The sequence below is a fragment of the Prionailurus viverrinus genome, chromosome X (genome assembly GCF_022837055.1).
Source record: "Prionailurus viverrinus isolate Anna chromosome X, UM_Priviv_1.0, whole genome shotgun sequence".
NCBI lineage: Eukaryota > Metazoa > Chordata > Mammalia > Carnivora > Felidae > Prionailurus > Prionailurus viverrinus.
In genome coordinates, this window is record NC_062579.1 from 29,902,711 (window position 1) to 29,925,902 (window position 23,192).

Consider the following 23,192-nt stretch of genomic DNA (forward strand, 5'->3'; position numbering starts at 1 on the left):
TAGCTGTCGTACAACCACCTTTGTGCCGTTGGTCAGCTTTGATCGCATACTGGGGTTACCACCCTACCCTCCTGTCTCTTTCGTGTCCTGAAGACAGAGTAGTAGTCAGGAAAAATGCTGAATCTGGCTTTTGGCATCTGCCCCATCTGATACACCTTTGTTTTGACCCTATTTACATAGCTAGCCTGCAGGATGCCGTGTCTGCCTAGGAATACTATAGTCACCCAAACGTTTTGCTATATTTGTTATATTTTTACTTCCTGTATTTGTATTTGGTATGATGTGGGATGAGGTTGACAGAGTTAGGCTTTTTTTTTTCTTCTGGTATCTGGTTAGAAGTGTTGCCAAATTGCTTGGATTGCAAATCCCAACTTTACTATTTCCTAATTGCACGACCTTGGCCAAGTAAGTTAACTGCTCTGGGTCTCAGTTTCCTCAGCTGTAAGTGTACTTATACGAATAGAAACTACTTTAGGGGCTCCTGGCTGGCTCACTCAGTAGAGGGTGTGATGCTGGATCTCCGGGTTGAGTTTGAACCCCACGTTGGGTGTAGAGATTACTTAAAAATAAAATCTTAAAAAAAAGAAACTACTTTTTTTATAGGGATTGAAATGTTATAATCAAGTGAATTTATTTGCATATTGAATTATATGTGTGTGTGGGGGGGTCTGTGTTTACACACATGTATGTATCAATTCATATGTACATATATGTTTGTCTATATATGTATGTGTGTATATATGTGTATGCACACATACACATATGTGTCTTAGAAAATTGGCACGATGTAAGTATGCTATAAACATCAACCATCATTATTGTTATTATTCTTCTCAATGAGACTGTAAAATGCTGCTCAGCCTGTCAAAAGATATTTAATGATTTTTACCCAGCACAGAGTCAGGGCTTGTTAAAAATTGCTACTTGATAACTAGTTGTCAAAAAGTTAATTCCGTGTGTAAAATCTGTACCATCATTGGACTGATATTTGTCTCTCAGTTGTGGAAATTGGTTTCGTTTCCTACTATATTTAGTTATGACTGGATTATTACAGACCCCTTTTCTGCAGTGTTTTTTTTCTTGTGGTTTAAAGATTTAAAGTTCTTATGGAAACAAGATTTTCAGTTGACCAATGATTAGCTAATTTCTGATAATAGAAAAGGAAACTGATTGCCCCAAGGCTGCTGTTTTCATTTCCTCATGGGAAGAAGAAGCAGAGCAGAGAAGAAGGGCAGACACACAAAGCATTGATCCTCTGTCACCATGGGGAACTGGGTTGAAAATGAGGGACTCTCCATCTTTGTCATTGTAAGTACCCATGAGAGACAAATGAGAAGTTCTCGAACTTGTCTGGGTTCTCTCGGAAAATGAAATAGGGCAAAACTTTTTGTTTCTTTGTCTTGTTTCTCTGAGAAATTGTGTTGAAACTAATTTACTGTGTGAACATACTTCTAATCTGTAAGCCATAAGCCGGACTGAGTGCATTCTTCCAAACTTCTTAATGGAAAGAATGTATCTGGGGGCTCACTTCACCTACTTTATTTCTTGAGTCTTTGGGAGTACTAAATTAGCCAGCATCTCACTGAGGGAGTAGAAGACATTTCATGCTAATGATCTCCGAGTCTAAGTTGTTTATTGGTATTTACTCAGAGGCAAATTTCTCTACTTTTTATGTGTTTATACCACTTAAAAATGGGTAATCGTAATTTTACACCATTTTCCAAATAACAGGTACAAGACTGGCTCATGTATGGAAAATTGGCCTTTATTCAGTAATTACACCAAAAATAATTGAAGGTCTCAACTTTCTTTTTTTAAAAAGTACTTTTTCTCTCTGATGTAAACTTGAGCTGTTTACGAGGTTTATAAAAATTCAAGGGAAAGTAATTGAAATAAACTAGACTCATATATACAGTGGATATACGATATATATTATATATATAAATCAATATAATCCATCTCGAGAAACAATTTTTGTAGGTGAGGATATGGCTAATTTTCAAATAGGCATGTTAATCTCTTTAGTTTTTGAACATAACAAAGATGAACTATTATTTTAAGATGGCAGTCTCGGAAAAACAATCACGGGCAATTGGGAAGACAGAAATGTGATTTATAGATAGCCTTTCCACTTGATCTTAGCCAAAAGGCCGAGAAGCGATATATAAACAGCCTTTCCAAATAGCCAATGGAAGTATTATATAGATGTTAAAAAGAACACCTACGACTGGAATTTTTGAAAGAATTTTTCATGAAGTAAATACTGAGTCTTTGAGTTGTACACACAGAGAAGAATTAGTGGCATAAATAAAGTAAAAACAAGAAATATCACGTCAAACAATTAGGCCAAACCAACGTTCTAATGTAATATAGAATTCTTCTGAGGACTCAGACCTGTTAACTTGATTTCTTACCACCATTTTAAACCAAGTTTAAACCAAGTTCATGTTTATACTTTTAGTTCCTACCAGAGTTTTCCCCAGGAGATGGCCTCCTTCTAAATTACACACTCATACACCTGAAAATAAAGACACAGCTTGGAAAGCAAGAGTAAGAATGACAAGGTTAGGTAATGGAGAAATTGTTTTAGTACATTCTTCTTAAAGAGAGATTGTTCTCAAGCACCTATGGACATTTAATAGCGTCAAAGCACAGGTAAGAAAAGATCACTATAGAGCTGAAGGTAGAGGACTGGGCAGTGTTACCATGTAGTCAGTTCTTGGGATGAAATGAGCAGTCAAAATGTAGAAGGGTCTCTTTTTTTTCCTTTTTCATCCCCAAAAATGCCCTCCTTAATGCCTGTCACCCATTTAACCCATCCCCCCACCTACTGCCCCCTCCAGCAGCCCTTAGTTTATTCTCTGTATTTAAGAGTCTCTTATAGTTTGCCTCCCTCTCTGTTTTTATCTTATTTTTCTTTTCCTTCCCCTATGGTCATCTGTTGTGTTCCTCAGATTCCACATATGAGTGAAGTCATATGATATCTGTCTTTCTCTGACTGACTTATTTCATTTAGCATAATACCCTCTAGTTCCATCCTCTTAAAAAAAAATCCCATGCCCCTCACCCCCTCATTGATGCTTAATATCCCCTCTTTCAAAAGTTTGGCAAAACTTACCAAACAGAATTAAAGACTCCACATTTTAGCTGATGTGACTCTCACTAGCTGGGGATTGGGATACCGTGTGGGGGAGGGAGGCACCCGTGAGAGTAGAACACGACGTCTTACCGATGCGGGGGACAGCACAGTAACATCTTCCTTTCCCTTCTTTTTTTGAGAAGACTCACCTGCCATTATCTATCTGTCTAAAGCTAAGAAGAAAAGAGGAGGCAGAAGAACAGAGGGGAGATAGATTGATAACAACCTGGTGTACTGGCCAGTAGTAAAACAATCATGGGTAACAAGACAAAGTGGAAAGGTCAATTACAAGGTGTAGAGGCACTGTTGTGGGCAAGAGCTGGCTTTCAGCTGGCTACACCCAGCTTTCTAACCACCTTTGTTGAAGGCTAGACTTGGGGAAGCCCTGACCCTGGTCTGACACTGATCTTATGTGAAATCTGCCCAGTGAAATGTGGAATCTTTATGCAACTATTTCTCTTTGTGCAGCTAATATGGCTGGGGATGAATGTCTTCCTCTTTGTCTGGTACTACAGAGTCTATGCGTTGAGAAGGACATTCTTTTACACTCAAAAACTTCTGGGGGTAAGTATAAGTCCCATCTCATGCAATATTGACTGGCTCATGTTTCTAATCAAAGATTCTGGTTCATATTCCTTTCAACACTTTAAATAAATGTTCTGACCTACTCAAACAGCACCATCAGCATTGCCCCCTCCATTGCAACCACCTGGGCAAGAAGCTTTAGGCCTTCCAGCGTGGGAGAAACAAAAAGTGTGTCAGAGAGTCCCAGTGGCATCCCTTCCCTCCCAAGGACTACTGTGCCACTGTTTAGTTTAAAGAAGAAATCTAATACCAACTCTGACGTGGCAGGCAAGGTTGGAGAGATCAATCCAAGGGTGACATGGGTGGGACAAGTGAGTCTTCCTGTGTTCTTTAAATCATCTGATTCCTGACACTTTTGTGCATGGAGAGCCTGGTAGCATGTTGTGAAATTGTCTTCAGGAAATAAGCCTCTCCCTACAGATGCAGACTTTGAGGAACTTGCCCAAAGGTCGCTTTCACTGACTAGGCCAGCAGAGGAAGGCCCCCATCTTTCCTTGGATCCACTGGCATTCTTGATTTCCTTGATCTGCCAGGGTTCTGCTTCATGACACGTGAAGATAATTACGATCACAGCTGCCCCCACAGGAAATCATTTCTTATATCATGCTGAAACCATGAATTCATTACTTAATACTAATGATAATATGTATTATATATCACTTGTATAAATAATTATAATACATAATCATACTACGCTATTATAGCTATTGTTAACTTATTCACATTGATACTGAGGAGGAGGATTTCCCTTTTCTCCCCTCTCCAAAATAGGCAACTTATTTAGGCATCACAAGAACAATTATAACGCCAAAGCATTACAACATACCAACCGAGGTTACTTCTGAAGTGAGTCTAAGTGCCAAGAAAATCTTTAGAAAGCCCCAGTTTCTATACTGAACCCTAATTAATGATACACATGCTTAAGTACTTAGGGGAAAGTGATGTCTGCTACTTACTTTGAAATGCATCAAAACTAAGCTGTGTTGATGGATAGACAGAGGGGTGGGTAGATGGATGGATAGATATGTGATAGTGGAATCTGGGAGTTGGGTAAACAGGCAGTCATTGTGAAATTACTTCAAATTCTCTTCATGTTTGAAAATGTTCACAGTAAAATGTTGGGGTGGGAGAGAAGGGCCAGATTAAAACAAAGGATCCCAGCAGGCCCTAAAGGTAAACTCTTAGCTCTGAAGGACCTTCCTCCTCAGATAATCTGATACCTTTCCCCACTCCCTATCCTGCATCTTCCAGATCGCACTGCCATTGGCCAGGGCCCCTGCAGCCTGCCTGAATTTCAACTGCATGCTGATTCTGCTGCCAGTCTGTCGAAATCTGCTCTCCTTCCTCAGGGGTTCCAGTGCGGTAAGAGCAAACATTTACAAAGTTGAATTTTGAAGTTTGAAGAAAAGCAAACTAATGGTTTGTGAGGATTCCAACCTCTGTACAATATGCATGAGCCAAGCCATGCCTGATTCTCCATTTTATTTGTATATTCATTGTTGATGGAGCTCCCTAGGACAGCCATTTAACTTGGAATAGACGTAAAAACAACAACCCACCAACCTACACCTCAAGAAGAGCAATAAAACACTTGCACATGTGTGCACACACATACACACACACACCAGACATCTGTAACATATTACGGGCTTTGTGATGCTGACATGGGATTTGGGAATTGATCTTACAGTGCCATGTTTTTCAAAATTTTTAAGTCAGAGAAAATCTCTTTGTGGATAGCGTCCCAGGCAGATGGAATCAATGAGTGATGAGTATAATGAGGGCGACTAAGAGGTGTCAAGTCCATGGAATTGAGGAGTTCAGAGCTTTCTAAATGCTCAGGGAGTTTTTTTTAACCCTCACTTAGACAAGTTTGCGAGCCCCTAAATGGACTATGCTAGAAGAAAGAAAAGATTATGTAAGAATAAACTGTGTAACCTATAAAATGTTATGTGAATTTATTATTATTATTATACAAAGATTAGAAACAAGGCACTTATAATCTACTTAGATCTGTGTACTCAAATAAATATGATACAAAGCAAAATATTATGGGTTCCACAAAACATTAGACGTAAGGGGCTATATTTATTTGGTAAAGATGGCAACAAATATGGGCATATAGGGATAAAATAAGCACTAGGAGATGTAAATGAGAGAGAAAGACATCCTGCATGGAGAAAATGGAATGGGCCAAAGCACAGAAAATAGTGAGGAAATTATATTCTTGAAAGCCCCATATAAGCATGACATGTGGCTTCTCTTTGGATTTGTTGGCTATTCCTGGCCACACCAAACAGTGTAGCTAGGAAAAGTTAGGGATTGACGTCTTGGTGGGACCCATTCTACTGGATCATTAGTAACTAATAGCCTCTGTTTTTCTTCTTAATAAAATGTCTATGTTTTATATTAACTAGCTTTAAAAAATCTCTTAGGTAGAGATAATTTATAGAAGAGACCAGGGAGCAATCCACTTTGATGGGGATGTAGGGATTGTAAAGGGCAGGTGTCTGAGGTAAGGCAGCAGAGGAGAGCTGGAGCTTTGCTGGTAAACTAGGACATTAAATGTATAGCTGAGAAGTTAATACTTAATTTGGCAATCACGGAATATTTGGGGGAAGGAAAGTGATCTAAACTGTCGATAACAAGTAGAATTTGCCTTGAATTCTGCCTTGTTTTTCCTAGTCTTACTAAATTTGCTGGTTGATTTATAAATATAAGATGAGCAGGACACAGCTAACAGTAGACATCGATTACAAGGGTTTCTTTGTTTTTTATTTTTTTAATGTTTATTTATTTTGAGAGAGAGAGGGAGAGAGAGAGACAGAGCACAAGCGGGAGAGGGGCACAGAGAGAGGGAGACACAGAATCAGAAGCGGACTCCAGGCTCCAAGCTGTCAGCACAGAGCCCAACATGGGGCTCAAACTCACAAACCGTGAGAGTCAGACACTCAACCAGCTGAGCCACCCAGGCGCCCCTGATTACAAGGATTTCTAAATAATATTCTCAATCACAAAGGTCAAATTCCATTTGATTTCAAGTTCTATCAATGAGCCATCTAAAAACTACAGTGATTGGTGTATTGTAGGTACCCAGTGAACATTTGCTAAATGAAACTCATGCACTGTAACTTTTTGTTTTTAGGAAGGCACGATTCATTTTTGTAGCCTTCCTCTTAGCCCCGTTTGAATACTCTCTATTTACAGGAAGTAAATCCTGAGAAACAGGCAAAGTTTTCACAAGGAAGGCCCATTAAGAAATCCTGGTTACCTCACAGGCCCAAATTGCGCTGGCATTGAACGGCCATGACCCATGAAAAGCACATGTCATAATGGCTGCGTTTAGGCTTCTTGTGGTCCAGGAGGGAAGATCTTCATGAGGGTCTTCTAAAAGTATATATAAAAGTATATATAAAAGTATATAGCAGCACTCTCAACAATAGCCAAATTATGGAAAGAGCCTAAATGTCCATCAACTGATGAATGGATAAAGAAATTGTGGTTTATATACACAATGGAGTACTACGTGGCAATGAGAAAGAATGAAATATGGCCCTTTGTAGCAACATGGATGGAACTGGAGAGTGTGATGCTAAGTGAAATAAGCCATACAGAGAAAGACAGATACCATGTGGTTTCACTCTTATGTGGATCCTGAGAAACTTAACAGAAACCCATGGGGGAGGGGAAGGAAAAAAAAAAAGAGGTTAGAGTGGGAGAGAGCCAAAGCATAAGAGACTCTTAAAAACTGAGAACAAACTGAGGGTTGATGGGGGGTGGGAGGGAGGGGAGGGTGGGTGATGGTTATTGAGGAGGGCACCTTTTGGGATGAGCACTGGGTGTTGTATGGAAACCAATTTGACAATATATTTCATATATTGAAAAAAAAGAAAAGAAATAGAGTAATATTTAATATACTAATAATATTTAATATATTTGTTAATTATTTAATAAATAAATTTATTTATAAAAATAAATAAAATTTCGTGATTATAATAATTGTTTATTAATATATTAATATGTTAATAATATTTAATATATATTAAATAATAGAGTAATATATACTCTAAAAGTATATATTAATTGACCAAGCCTGTCAACTGCTGAGTTGTCAGTCAACAAATATTTGTTAAGTGTCAGCTATATTCTAAGCACTGGGGACACATGGTGAGTAAAGAGTAGGATATGAATGGGCCATGAGCTCAAGGAGCTTAGAGTTCTATGAAAGAGAATAAACACGTGATTTCAAAGTTAGAAACAGTGATGTTTTTATTTATTACATATGCTACTGCCACCATCCTACTGGACACTAGTGTCAGCTCCTTTGCCTGAGTTCTGTAGATTCAAGGCTGGCTTTTGTAATTTCTCCCAAATTTCACATAAACGTCTAATTTAGGTGAGTTGAGTTCATGGCATGTGTGGTAGGACCAGGTGTACACAAAATAGAACTTTTATGTTTCTGTAGCGGTCACGTTAGAGAAACTCATGTTATACCCCATTAAACATGCACTTCTTTGTAGTTCCATTTCTCACTTAAATTTTTTTTCTCTCTTAAAGTTAGAATGGAGCATAGAAATCTGCTGAGATGACTCAGTGATCTCCCTTACACTTGAATGTTAGCTTAGTGAGATCGGGCAAGGCTCTAGGTGACAGTAACAGAAGAGAAACTTCCCTTTAGAAGTCAATGGCAAAAGGCCAAGAGGTAGTTCAGTGAGGAAGCCACGGGACATGACGGCAGCTTGGGTAATTAGGAGGCGGCTGGTGATAATTCAGAAGTGACTCAAAAGAATAAGAATGGTATCTTTGTAACGAGGAGGGACAAAAAAGCCCTGGGCAGTCACAGGCAGCAAAGCCCTTCCTTCTCACCCCACCAACCAGCCGCCTTGCTCCCTTGTCACAAACAGTAAGAAATTGTATCTGGAAGCCCCATATAAGCATGTCTTGTGGTTTTTCCTTGGGATTTTTTTTTTTTTTTGCCATCCTGAGATACCATAGAGGGTAAGTTGGGAAAATTAGGGATTGGTGCCTTGGTGAGACCCATTCCGGTCCTGGCCCATTAGTGACTAATGGCCTCTGTTTTTCCTTTCATGAGATGTACATGTTTCATATTAACTAGCTTTTTAAATTAAAAAAAGAATTTATAAGTTTATTTATTTATTTTGAGAGAGTCAGAGACAGCATGAATGGGGGAAGGGCAGAGAGAGAGGGAGAGAGACAGAGAATCCCAAGCAGGCTCTGCAATGTCAGCGCAGAGCCCGATGCAGGGCTCAGTCCCATGAACCGTGAGATCCTGACCTGAGCCAAAATCAAGAGTCTTTCATGTAACCTGTCGAGCCACCCAGGCACCCCTTTATTAACTAGCTTTAAAAAAAAAAACACTACCTATTAAGATCAGACTATTACCGAATGGACCTTTTTATCTCCCAAGCACATTTCTCCATTGTTCTGGCATTCAATTTCATTTTCTGTAACAGTCAGATGCTCAAGCTGATAGGGGGCATGAGAATCTATGGTTGCAGATTTCTCATGATCTATATTGATGATGATAAAGGTAGAACTCTGTAGAGACACTGTAGAGGCCACTTCAAAACTACTTTCCTTTTCTTCCACTTCAGCATGCAGGAGTCACTGCATTTTCCCCCAAAAGTCTCAAAATAATTTGTCAGGAAGAAGAAAAGCAAGTAGCATGGCAAGTATAGACATGTGGGTAAATACCTCTCTATAGGTTTATAATAATCATCTTAGGTTCTAGACTAGTGAAAATGTAATTCATTTAACCAAATAATTACCAAGGGATTTTTTTTTTTTACAGTATATGATATATTGCTCTGTATATAGGAAGCTTACTCCACAGCTGGGGAGCCAAGCCCTACTCACTGAAAAGTTAAATCATGATACAAGAAAACCCTCAAATATTTATAAAGCACTTCTCAGTGAATCTATGAAACAGATCTATGGGGAAAGAACTACGATAAATATATAGGCAAGGAAGTTAGAAACTGAGCATATTATTCAATGTCACATAGCTAGGTGTTAGAGCAGAGATCCAACATGGGTATATCGGATGGCAAAACTTGCTCTCTGAAATGTAATTCAGTACTGGTTTCTGATCCCGCTAATTGCCATTCTCTCTGTCTTAGGACTCCAATTTGTCTGCCATCATCCCAGTAAGGGCTATGGTAATTATCTCTTACTATGTAACAAATGTCCACAAATTCAGTGGCTTAACACAACCCCCATTTATTAGCTCACAGTTCCGTAGATGAGAAGTTCAGCACCCTGCAGGTCTGCAGGTGGTTGGGTTCTCCACTCAGCATATCACAAGGCAGAAGCCAAGGTGCCTACTGGGTTGACTTCTCAAATGGAAACTCTGGGTTGAAATCTTCCCAGCTCATTCTTGTTGGCAAAATACAGTTCCTTGCAGTTGTGGGACTGAGGTTCCTGTTTCCTTGCTGACAGTCATTCAGGGGCTGGTCACAGATCCTAAATGTCCCTGTATCCCTTGCCATGTGGCCCCCCCTCCATGTTCAAGCTGGCAACATTGCACCAAATACTTTTTGTGCCTTGAATCTCTGAATTCTTCAGTCTCTGTGTTCTAGACCCAGATTTAAAGGGTCATGAGATTGGTTCAGGCCCATCCAGATAATCTTTCTCATAAGGTCAACTTGGGACTTTAATTACATCTGCAAAGTTCCTTTTGCCATATAATGTAACAAACTCACAGGAGTGACGTCCTATCATATTCACAGGTCAGGTCCCACTTGCACTCAAACGGAGGAGATTATATAATGTCATTGGGGATCATCTTTGAATTCTGCCTACCTCGAGGACTTTAAGATACTATGGAGGAACCTAGCGATTGGGAAACAGGAAAAATATATTTCCTTAAAATTGTAAAGAGGGGCGCCTGAGTGACTCAGTCAGCTGGGCGTCTGGCTTTGGCTCAGGCTATGATCTTGTGGTCTGTGACTTTGGGCCCCGTGTCGGGCTCTGTGCTGTCAGCCCAAAGCCCGCCTCAGATCCTCTGTCTCCCTCTCTCTGCCCCTCCCATCTTCTCTCTCTCAAAAAAATAAACATTAAAAAAAAGAGAGAGGACACCTTCCTTACCTCGCCTTGACCCAGTAGGGTCACTGTAAATAGGCATCAAAAAATTCTTTAAAAAATTTTAAGGGGCACCTGGGTAGGTCAGACTGTTGAGCATCAAACTTCGGCTCAGGTCATGATCTCACAGCTCATGAGTTCGAGCCCCGCGTCGGGCTCTGTGCTGACTGCTCGGAGCCTGGAGCCTGCTTCCGATTCTGTGTCTCCCTCTCTCTCTGCCCCACCCCCACTTGCGCTCCGTCTCAAAAATAAATCAACATTAAAAAAAGATTTTAAAAAATTACATTAAAAATTTTTTAACAATTTTTCACTAACAGAAATGTAAACTAAGTGATCTCCAACAGGAAACCCTTATTATGAGAGCCCAGTTACTGCCCAGCCCCACCAATGGACTCTTAGTCGTAGCTGATGCTGTTGTGTCAAGCAACAGTTAGTGTTCCACTAATATTCCCTCCCCACTTCTGGTTCTGCAGCTCATGGGGCAGCTGCCTTCTGGAAGCCCCAGTCATTCTCTGCCTCAGAATTTTCTTGTAGCCTCTCCTGGGGCAAGCCTGAAATGCCAGGGAGTTGATGCCTTGGGACTAGCCCTCAGCCAGTGACAGATAGGAGTTGTTGGATGAATACCTAAACTTTGTAATCCCTCGGGTAAAAATGAAAAAAAATCCTCTGGGGCATTTTCTCAGAGTCCTTGGATCAGCAAGACTATGATGACATGATATATGTTTTGATATGATATGATATGATATGATATGATATGATATGATATATAATAGTGGTAGCTGATCTGATTAATATACCCTTTACTGGTTTCCTTTTCTTCCTAGTCTCACTTCCCCTGACATTGTTTTCTGCGATCACCTTGCAGCTGAGTACTTACACTTAAAATTCTCGTCTCGGGTTTTTAGACACATAGAAAAATAGTGGCGATATCTTTGCAATTGGTTTAGTGGAAAAGGGTATGAATGTTGAAGAAAATAGACTTGGATCCCAGACAGTGTGAGACTTAGCTTTAGGTTTTTTATCTGTAAAATGAGGATAATGATCCTTATCTTGTTGCCACTGAATGAGGTAATGATTTTGCGTAAACTGTATGGCTCACAGAAAACATTTGATAAAACCGAATTCTTTGTTCCTTTCTCTGGAATCCTCAGTATCTTCCTCACTGCAATCCCAAGAACCTGTTGTCATGTTCCCATGCTCTCTGTAGATGTAGCTAACTGAGAGATAGTGGAATAAGCACAATTTTCCACACAACCACATTCTTTTCCTATAAAATCAGAAAATTTTATTGAAAAATAAGCAAACCAAAAATTAAACATCTTTAGAATAAATTGAATGTGTTTAGAACCAGATGCTTATAATACCTAAGATTGTCTTTGGCACTCGGCTCTTCTCAAAAGGTTCTTTGCATCTCTGTGGCAGTACGTTTAGACTTGAGAACAAAACAGCCAGAGCGAGCATTTGACCGGTTTCTAGGAGGACAAAGCTTTGACTCAACCATAAAGCAGGGTGTTTCTTTTTCTACTTTGGGCATTGACCTGAATCAAGATTCACACCCACATCTTCTAACATGTATCAGTAGGACAGTTACACAAGAGTACTGACCAAAATACTATTTTTAATGTCAGACTAATCATGCAAGGTACGAAATATCAGAATACTGATACTTCTGGCATCCGATACTCTGGATTTAAATCCCAGCTCTGCCACTTATTAACTATGTGACCTAAGGCAAGGTGACCTCTCTACGCCTTTTTTCCTAATCTGGTATATAGTGATAAAAATGGTACCTCCCTGATAGGATTGATGTAAGAATGAAAAGTGTCAAAATTCATATAAAACACTTAAACCAGCTCCTTGCACAAGCTCTTTACAAATATTAGCTATTGTTATTTTTGCTATTATTATTTGTTTAATGATATCTCCTTGTGATGTTTATCAACAGAGGCAGGTGGAAAATTTTTTCTCCTCCCATAGTGTATGTCTTAGAAGGATGTTGTTCTCAAACTATTCACTTGTTCTAGAACTGTTCACTTGTCTGTGTCCCCATTAGACTTTCAGGGTCATGTGAAATGCATACACCTTTTCTCTTGGAGGGAATCCTATTAGCCTGCCCAGTATTCTGGGATAGCTGACACTTGAATCTCTCAACTGACTAACACTTAAGTTACTGGTTAGCATCTTCTTGAGGATGAACCTTTGCTAACTGCCCAGGGTGGGACCGTGAGAGCTCACATACATTCTGGGGCAGGGGAAAGTGATGGAGAAGACAGAGAAGAGCTCTCCCCCTTCAGGTCCAGGTAAAATAGGCAGAAACGGATTGTAGGGACCTAAGGCTTGCTGGTCAACAAACCTTAGGCTTCTTGGGCTGAGCTGGTTGTGCCTGTGTGTGGTTACTGCAGGGACCTATCAGGTATGCCACTTACCAGCTGTTTGACCTTGGGAAGATGACTACACATATCTGAGCCTCAGTTTTTTCATCTGTCAAATGCGTCGAATGACATCGTTTTTAGGGTGGTTGTGAGAATGAAATGAGATATGTATCTACTGCCTGGCACATGGAAAGCCTTCTTGTTACCAATTACTATTTTGTTCTTTTCCCCTTAATCCAAAGTGCTGCTCGACAAGAATTCGAAGACAACTGGACAGGAACCTCACCTTTCATAAAATGGTGGCATGGATGATTGCACTTCACACTGGTAAGTTTATTAAGATATTTGAGACTGCAAAGAAAACTTGGAACCAGAGAGTTCCCTCTATTCCTAGATACCTTTTTTAAATTTGTTTTTTATTTATTTTTAATTTTTTTAATGTTTATTTTTGAGAGAGAGAGAGAGAGTCAGAGTGTGAGCAGGGGAGGGGCAGAAAGAGAGGGAGACACAGAATCCGAAGCAGGCTCCACGCTGTGTGCTGACAGCACAGAACCCGACACGAGGCTCAAACTCATGAGCCTTGAGATCATGGCCAGAGCAGAAGTTGGATGTTTAACCAACTGAGCTACTCAGGCGCCCCTAGATACCTTTTTTAAAATAAGAGATCAGCCTTTTTAGGTAGATCAAGTGGTGATTGGATGTGTTGTATTTTTTAATTTTTTAAATTGAAGTATACATACAATATTATAATACATATAACATATACATATACAATACATATAATACATACAATATTATATTGGTTTCATGTGTATGACATAGTGATTCGACAATCACATACACTATTAAATGCTCACCATGATCAGTGTAGTTACCAATAACACAAAGTTATTATAGTATTATTGACTGTATTCCCTATGCTGTACCTTATATCCCTGTGAGTTATTTGTTTTATAACTAGAAGTTTATATCTCTTAATCTCCTTTACCTGTTTTGCCCATCCTTTCACCCCCAACCCCTCTGGCAACCACCAGTTTGTTCTCTGTATTTATGAGTCTGCTTCTGTTTTATTTGTTTGTTTGTTTTGGTTTTTAGATTCTATGTATAAATGAAATCATACGGTATTTATCTTTCTCTGTCTGATTTATTTCACTTAGTATAATATCCTCTTTAGGTCCATCCATGTTGTTGCAAATGTCAAGATCTCATTCTTTTTTTATCGCTGAGTAATATTCCATATATATATATATATATATATATATATATATATGTATAATAGCGTCTTCTTTTATCCATACCAGATGGTTGAATTTGATTTTTAACTCTGCTATCGGACACTTAGGTTGCTTCCATAGCTCAGCATTGTAAATAATGCTGCTCTAAACATAAGGGTGCATATATCTTTTCAAATTAGTGTTTTCATTTTCTTTGGGTAGAATCCCTGGGTCAGATGGTACTTCCTTTTTGTTTTGTTTTTTTGTTTGTTTGTTTTTTTGAGGAGCCTCCATGGGGTTTTCCATAGTGGCTGCACCAATTTACGTTCCTGCCAAGATATGCTGTACTTTTTGAATGAATTCTGTTAAAAAATATTCATCACTCTTTCTTTCATCCCACTATTAGGATTTATTCAATTCCTAAAACTTTTTTTATCTTAGGCTCTTCTGACAAAATCCCAGCGTCTTCACCCTTTTCCACTCTTTTTAATATAAAAAAAATTTGTTAGTTCACAAACGAGAGCTTTTATTTATCCATTACAAAAATACTAGGTTAAACATTTAGATTTATGGATTTCTTGCAGTAATGCTGCAGGGGCCACAACCCGTAAGTTGAGAAGATATCTTAAGGGTAAGGTAGCCCTTATCAGCTAAGCATCTTCTTTATTATTATTGTTATTATTATATATAATAGGTATACATATGTATATATGTATGCTATATTATGTGTTGTTATTATTATCATTATTAAAGTGGTGGTGTTGGCACAAGGGATGCATCTGGAACCCTTACCAAATCTCCACTAATTCACTTAATAAATAAGGGCTGTGCCAGGCGATAGGCATGCACACAGGCACGGTGATAAACAAAGGAGACTTTTATTCTGCCCTTAAAGAGTCTGTCCCTAATTTGAGTAAAATAGGCTTAGAATGCAGGTGTTTAACTGGGCGTCTCTTCTCCTATTAGTAGATCATGAAGGCTTTCTGTGGCAAACAAAATGGCTCAAAAGCAAAATGCATGACAAAATCTTATTAGAATGTAACATAGTGTAATGGTTAAGGGCATAGATTTGAGTGCCAGATTGCTTGGATTTGACTCTTAACTCTGCTACTTCCTAGCTTGGTGGTCTAGGGCAAGATATTTAAGTATTCTATGCCCCAGTTTCCTCATCTGTAAGATGAGGTGATGATAATCGTCCCTACATCATTGGATCAATATAAGGATAAAGTAATTAAAGGCATGTATAACAGTTCTTGGTACCTAGTAAGTTGTATGTAAGTGCTTGTTAAGTAAGGAATACAATTTTTAAGAAGATATTCACTGTTATGGCCATTGGTTTATATCAGATCAATAAAATTTTGTTATCTTTCTGGAGTAATGTCAGAGTCAGGTGAATGGGTCCGCTAAAGGCATATATTACATGAGAGTCTTCCTGTTTGAACATAAATATATCAGGGGGAGAGAGGCAAAGAGAGCACATCCAAATATCCCCAGAGACCAAGGTTATTTTGCAGAATCTCAGAACTTGATTGGATCTTTAGGATGGTGTCGTTTAGCACCTTCATTTCACAAATGAGGAAACCAAGACCAGAGATGTCAAGTGATTTGTGTATGATCACACAACTAGAGAGTAGCTTATTGACTAGAATTGTCTTGCCCCTGTGGTCTGGAGACCCAGTTCTTATTTGTGAGTGTCTTGGGCCATCCCTGTGTCTCCTTATAACTTATCATAGAGTCAGGGGCTATAGGCAGAAACCCAGCTCATAATAAAATTGTGCATACCCTTCACCCTGTTTGTTTCTCCTCTCTGTCCTCTTCAGCGATTCATACTATTGCACATCTGTTTAATGTGGAGTGGTGTGTGGATGCCCGATCCAACAATTCTGATCCTTATTCAATAGCACTCTCTGACCTTGGAGATAATCCTAATGAAACTTACCTCAATTTTGCTCGACAGAGATTCAAGGTAAGTCTCCTATTTCCTGATTCAGATGTTCCCTAGACCATTAAAACTGAGGACTAGATTTCAGTGAGTGAAGAACCGCACTTGGCCAGAACAACAGTGACAAAAGTTGACTATCAGGGGGACAGTTCTGTAGTTTCTAAGAATGTGGGTACAGAGGAAATGTCTCCCACACTCCCAACCCCTCGTGTGGAGGATCTCTAGAAGTTTTCCAGCTCCTTAAGCTCACCTGTGGAACCCGGAGTAACTCAGGCTCACCCATGACAATGCCCACCATCAAAGAAAGACAGGAACACACATCCAGTCAAACAAAGTTGGGCTTATTACTTACTGCGGCAAAAGAGGCCTTGCACCATGAGAAAGTCTGGGACATTCCGGGAAGGTGTTAACAGAGGCTTGTTAATAGAGGACATGGACTTGTGTAAGGTGGTTCTGGAGGGGTTTAAGAAAGCAAAGATCTGCTCTGGATCAGGTATGTTCAAGAATTGGGGGTCTTTCTAGGATTGGGTATCTTAGGAATGTTTCTCCAGGAGGCAGAAGGAATAGAATGGGGTTAAATCTGTAATCGGTAAAGAAGCAGCAGTCACTTGTGTTGTTGTCCTGGCTGAGACATAATTCTGGAGTGGTTTTATTTTTGTCTCACTCCACCACAGTCATAGAATGACCTCGTCTGATGCGGGTGTTCTTTGCACTTGGTTATGTGAAACAGGGAACGCTCCGGCCTCGGTGTTAGTACGAGGCTGGCCACTGACTGACAGCTGTCAGAGATGCTTTTCTTCTCTCTTGCCTACAACATCTGAGGGGTGGCCTATGTCTGCTAACCACCATTCTGTGAGAAGCCAGGTGCACTGGGAGTACTCAGCAGTCTTCCAGGGGCAGCCCTTTGGGGGCATCCATGGCAAGCCCTGCTTCCCTTCCAACAGTGGCTAAAGCTTCCTACACTCAGAGGGAGAAGCTCCAAGTAAGTCATCCTCATGTGCTCAATGGCTTGGGAGGATGGCCGAGTCAAATTACTATACACCCAATTGCAAACGTGTTTCCTTGTGTTTAGCAGAGTATAAGAAAAGCCCCTTAATTTTGCAGAAATCATTCTCCTCGGGCTATCATGAAGAAAATACTTGCATCAAAGAAAACAGAAATTCTTTTTCTGTAATGTCTGGGATAATTTTCCTTTTGTGTTGTCCGTTGTTTGCACAGTGATGTGTAAGGAAGGCAATGTGACCATACTAGGTGGGCTGACACTGTCATGCTCTGCCTGGATTTCTCTGGACCACTTTTACTCTGTGCTCCCACACCTTTCTGTGTGTTTTCACTTTTGATTTCTGAGACCTGCGTTTCTTCCTCAGAGGACCACTCTGGGGCTATTGGAGTCCCTTTGTCCACAAACTCAGAGAACTGAAAGGGCCTGAAGGCTACCTCTCTGAGGGCAGCCCTAGCCAAAAACTGATGGGGGCAGACCATGAAAGCCCATCCTCCTTGTCTTGAGTCAGGATGAACTCTGACGTGTGACTGAGTGTCCATAGTTCCTCGGCAGCATCAGGTGGGAGCTACCCTCTATACACACAAAAAAAAGCCTGTGATCACCCTCCTTCTTTGACTTGTTCCTCTTTTGTGATCTATTACCCATCTTCTGACCAGTCTCTTCCTGGAGCACATGCACCCTCATCTCAAGGTCTACCTGCTTCAGGGGACCCCAGCCTAAGACGTCAGGCATGTCCAGAATACATTTGCAAAACAAAGTACTGTGGTCCTTTCCAAACCAAAGGGAGAAAGTGCTTCAGACCCTTTTAGGGCATCTTCTACTTGGCTGATTTCCTTTATTCGATCCTCCCTTACAACTATTTCAGTGTATCAGTTAGTACTTCCCATGATACCTCAGCCATGTAAATGTTTTCAAATTGAGAAATATCTATTCCGAGTCTGTATCTCTCTCTAGAGAGGGAATACCTATGGCCCTATACACTGGAAAGTTTATAAATAGGTAGTCCTGCATTTGAGAGCCTACCAGTAATGTGTGTGTGTGTGTGTGTGTGTGTGTGTGTGTGTGTGCGTGTGTGTGTGCGTGTGTGTATTTTACAGAATCCTGAAGGAGGCCTATATGTGGCTGTGACTCGGTTGGCAGGCATCACTGGTATTGTCATCACACTGTGCCTCATATTAATTATCACCTCCTCCACCAAAACCATCCGGAGATCTTACTTTGAACTGTTTTGGTACACACACCATCTCTTTGTGATCTTCTTCATCGGGCTCGCCATCCACGGAGCTGAGTGAGTGTTTAATTTCCACCGTCGAGTACTTTAAGTCCTTCAGTTTCCAGGTGTGATGCTGTTAGAGGCACAGTGGCCTCCTTGTCTACGTGTGGTCAGCCTGTCTGCTGATAGAATATGAGGGGACAACAGGGGTCAGTTTGAGAGAGACCACTCCGCAACATTTTAGTTTCTTCCGCCTGATTCATAGCTATTATTTCTTTAGTTATATAATAGTAGCTATTATTAATGCAGTTATTTTTAGCAAGCTTGAAAAATGCACCAAAGTTTGAGTGTCTTTGCAAGTGTATAAGGCATGTTAAGGGTGCTGGAGGGGTCTTGGATGTCTACAGTGATGTTTCTTATGGTTTAATTGCTAGGAAATTAGTCCAACTCCCAAACTTGAGGGGCTAATGATTAAGCAGGTGAAAGCGTTTGCTGTAGTTCAATGAGTTTTGATTCAAGCTGGACATTTATTGATTGCCTACCATGTTTGAGGGCTGATCTCAGGTACTGTGGGGGAATACTAGAAGGAAAAATACATGGTTATTGCCTTCCAGCCTTCTAATATGATAAAGGTAAGAGCTCTCTTCTATTGAGCACTTGTTATAGACATGAAATGTTTCTTTTAGGTAGAGATGCTCTCACATCCCCATTTCCTGGGGGAGATTGTAGACAAGGAAACAGACTAACAGAGGTAAAATATGTAGCCCAAGTCACCCTGTTTGTAAGTGGCACAGCTGCTCTAAGGCAGGCTGTGACAAATACTCTCATAGAGACTCAGTGCCTGCATGTGTGGTTGGGACAGTTCCCTTATTGGGAATCCTATTTAATATCAGGTTTCCTTTTTATGCTATTTCACACCAGCTGGTTCTCACACCTGCACACAAAAGTAGGCGTGGGGAAGTTCCCTGGTGGGTCTGAGGCTCTATAGCTAAGCATGAAGGGAGTAGATACTCAAGGCTCAATGACTCTGCTGAGAGCCAAGTTGGCCTAGAGGTGATTAAGACCTGAGTGTGAAAAGGGGAAGGGCAGGAAGGAGCAGCACTGAGCAACTACTTGTGTGCATTCTTAATCCACTTGCTGACTCCGACCCCTGATCAGCTCTTAAGCACCGGGAAATCTGTGTAGACAAAGAATCTCTTGACTTTCCTAAAGCAACTGAAAATCTTTAAATGGGATGTGGTCATAACCCAGCTGTTTCAGAGAATCCTAGAGAAAACAAAATGAATCTCTCCCCATCTCTAGTTTAGTAATTCCGGCACTTTATGCTTGTACAGTTTCTCAACTATACATTTTCCTTTGGAGCAGACAGAGGAGACGGATTTACCCCACTCTCCATCTGAACAGAATCTGCTACGTACATTGGTTGGCTGATTGCTCACAGTCTCCTGGCCAGGCAGAAGCTGAGCTAGGATTAATATCCAGGTTTTCTGACTTCTGGTCCTGGCAGTGAGAAGACGGGAGAATCCCCTCCCCCCCCCCCTTTTTTTCCCTCTCACTTACTCCGCATGTGAACTTGGGCATTAGAAACTTTGATAGTTATCATTTGTTAGACTCTTACTTTGTGCCCGGCATTTTTTATGCATCATGCCGATTGATTACTAAAATAAACCTTTAATTAGGTATTATTATTACCTATTTTACAGCTAAAGAAACTGAGGCTTGGAGGAAGTTCAATAACTTCCCAAGGCCACCAAACTAGCAAGCGGTAGACGTGGGATTTGAAACCAACGCTGTCTGACCTAGGCCCAGAAGTGTTTTCTCCAAATCATTCTGCTTCTAATTACTAGTTTCTCTAAGCTTCGGTGTTCTCATATGTAAAATGGGGGTGCTAATACTTACCATTCAATCTTGTTATGAGGGTCAACTGAGATAATTTGTGTACAGTGCCTTTCCCCAGGTCTGGCACAGTAATTCTCTGCCCCCAAACGTAAGGACAGAAAGGGATGGTTAACAGCCTTGAATTAGAACAGTCACAGGAGCCTCTGCTTGGCTCAGTCGGCTAAGTGTCTCACCCTTGGTTTTCGCTGAGGTCATGATCCCAGGGTCGTGGGATCGAGCCCCGTGTCAGGCTCTGTACTGGGTGTGGAGCCTGCTTAGAATTCTCTCTCTCTCTCTCTCTCTCTCCTTCTGCTCCTCTCCTCCTCTCTCTCTGTCTCTCTCTCTCTAAAAATAAGAGTTAAAAAAACCATTTGCAGAATGTACCAAATGGCACAATAAAGTTTAGCTCCCCCATAGAAACTATTGCAAAGGGCCTTTTGTGCCTCTATTCTCACATATTCTGAAGACCCTGCAATTTATGTTCCTCGAGGTCAGGAACCTGACTTACCTGACCTTGTGCCTCCCTTCCTCTGTTCCCACTAAACCCACATTGTCTTGTGTGTTAACAGTTGCTCAATTACAGTTTATGGAATTGAAATGAATGGGCTGTGAGCACTTCAAAGGGCACACCATTAGTGCCGACGTCTGTGAGAATGTCATAATCTCCACAGAGTCTTCTTAAATTGATAAAACTTTTTGGTTCAATTTAGGCAATTTGGGTTCAACCGATGAAGCACTTGGACTAAGCCTCAAAGCTACTGTGTATGAGTATATGGACTGTCAACTACACAAGGGTGCCTGTCCTCAGGGCATCAAATTAGCCCACGCTTTGCTGGCCATACTCTTTGCCTCTAGTACTGCCCTCTCAGAGGGGGCGTCTTTTTCTAATTTGCACCAAGGCACTGTATGGGCTACTCGTTGCTCTGTTAGATTTACGGTTTTCCTGTTTCCGTTTGTTTATAAATGAAAGTAACACTTGAAACGGAAGCACAGATGCTCCCTTTAAGAAAACACATATTAATGATCCAAAACTTACCCTGTACGATGTTACCTATACTTTGTGCCATTATACATATCTTTTTTCTATTGCTGAAGAAGACATATTTTCTTTCCCTTCCTCAAATCTATTCAGAGGGGTCAATAATATATTACTGGTAAATGGAAAGTACAGGATTCATATTAGAATACTTGAAATATGCCCAGAGTCTCAAAATACTAAGCGCTTGATTTCTTGCTACTAAACCATCCAGACTTACATTTCCTCCCCAGGCGCATTGTACGTGGGCAGACCCCACAGAGTTTAGACCAACACCATCACGAAATTTGTGAGAAAAAGATCTCAGAATGGGGAAAAATAAAGGAATGCCCAATCCCACAGTTTTCTGGGAACCCTCCTATGGTATGTACAATTCATTGTTACTTTTACGATTTCTTTACCAACCATCTTCAAACTGTGTCTAAGAAATACGTACAGATGTCATAGAGCTGTCCATTACGAAGGCCATGGAAGTGCTAGAATGTTATGTGTCTACTTTTTTCTGCTACACTTATTGTCTAGAATTATTTCTTGAAAAATAAGGATTGCATTGGTCTGTTCTGAACATCCTGATCTAAAACTTGAAAAAGGATTGTTTTTGAAAGTGCTGTTGGGGTTCAAGAAATTCCATCTCTTCTCTTCTGGATATGAGGCCATGATAGCAGTTAATGATTTCCAGAGGGATTCCATTCTGAGCTGAGTTGGATGACTCAGATAGTCACTTAGAAGGAGCTATGAGCCTCTTTGGATATAAGGTTCCTACCAACACCCAAAGGCTTTGTGTATAGAGCAGGAGTGTGGCAAGGGTGCCCATGGGAAAACATGCGGGGATATTAACCCTCTGTTCAGACCTCCTGTTGGGTGTGCTGCACAATTCCATTTTGTGTATTCTCAATATCTCTGCTCCACTGAGTGAGAAGTGGGCCCTGTGTTCTTCATATCTTTTCTTCCATTGGCAGGCAGTATACTCTATTGGTTATCATGCTAACCGTTGGTATAAAACTAGGCAAAAATCAACATCTGTATAGGGCTTCTGGACAGGATTATAATTTTTTTAAGCACAGTGTAACAGAAAGGCAGATGTCCCATCTCATTTTCTCCTTAATTTTTTCTACTTTCCTACTATAACAGTTTTCTTCCTCTAAGACACAGTATGCTGTCCAGGGACTTAACATCTTGAAGCAACCTTGCTCATTAATGAAAGCACCAGACATCTCAATGCACTGCCCCTCTACATACAGACATCAATAGAAAGGAAAAAAAAAGGAACTGTATTGCAGGCCCTCATATGGTTTAGAGGAAGGCACATTTCCTTGAAGACAGCTGGAATCAGAGTACTACCTTAATAGGCATCTACCTCAAAGGAGCTTCTGGGTTTCTGGGATTAGAGGCAATGTCTGAGACCTGGCTCCATTCAGTGGGGCCCCATTGTGGCACCCAGGAAATAGATGGATGATGCTAGGATGTTTTTTTTTAATTTTTAATGTTTATTTATTTTTGAGAGAGAGAGAGAGAGAGAGAGAGCAGGGGAGGGGCGGAACTGGACAGAACTGGAAGCGGGCTCCAGGCTCTGAGCTTTCAGCACAGAGCATGACGCAGGGCTCGAACCCACGAACCGTCAGATCATGACCTGAGCCAAAGTCGGACACTTAACTGACTGAGCCACCCAGGTGCCCCAGATGTCAGGATGTTTTAAAAACCTGTCCCAT

At 40.6% G+C, this 23,192-nt stretch overlaps 1 protein-coding gene across 1 annotated transcript in view; it reads left to right on the plus strand.

The window, feature by feature from the left end:
* Positions 1–1,121: 1,121 nt before the first annotated feature.
* The window catches only part of LOC125157355 (cytochrome b-245 heavy chain), a 33,459-nt gene continuing 11,388 nt past the window's right edge, over positions 1,122–23,192 (plus strand). The window contains exons 1-7 of the mRNA XM_047843982.1: positions 1,122–1,308; positions 3,608–3,703; positions 4,976–5,086; positions 13,440–13,524; positions 16,232–16,377; positions 18,454–18,644; positions 21,717–21,846. Coding sequence (XP_047699938.1) covers positions 1,264–1,308; positions 3,608–3,703; positions 4,976–5,086; positions 13,440–13,524; positions 16,232–16,377; positions 18,454–18,644; positions 21,717–21,846 — 804 coding nt within the window. The 5' untranslated portion in view covers positions 1,122–1,263. The remainder of the gene's footprint in view (positions 1,309–3,607; positions 3,704–4,975; positions 5,087–13,439; positions 13,525–16,231; positions 16,378–18,453; positions 18,645–21,716; positions 21,847–23,192) is intronic.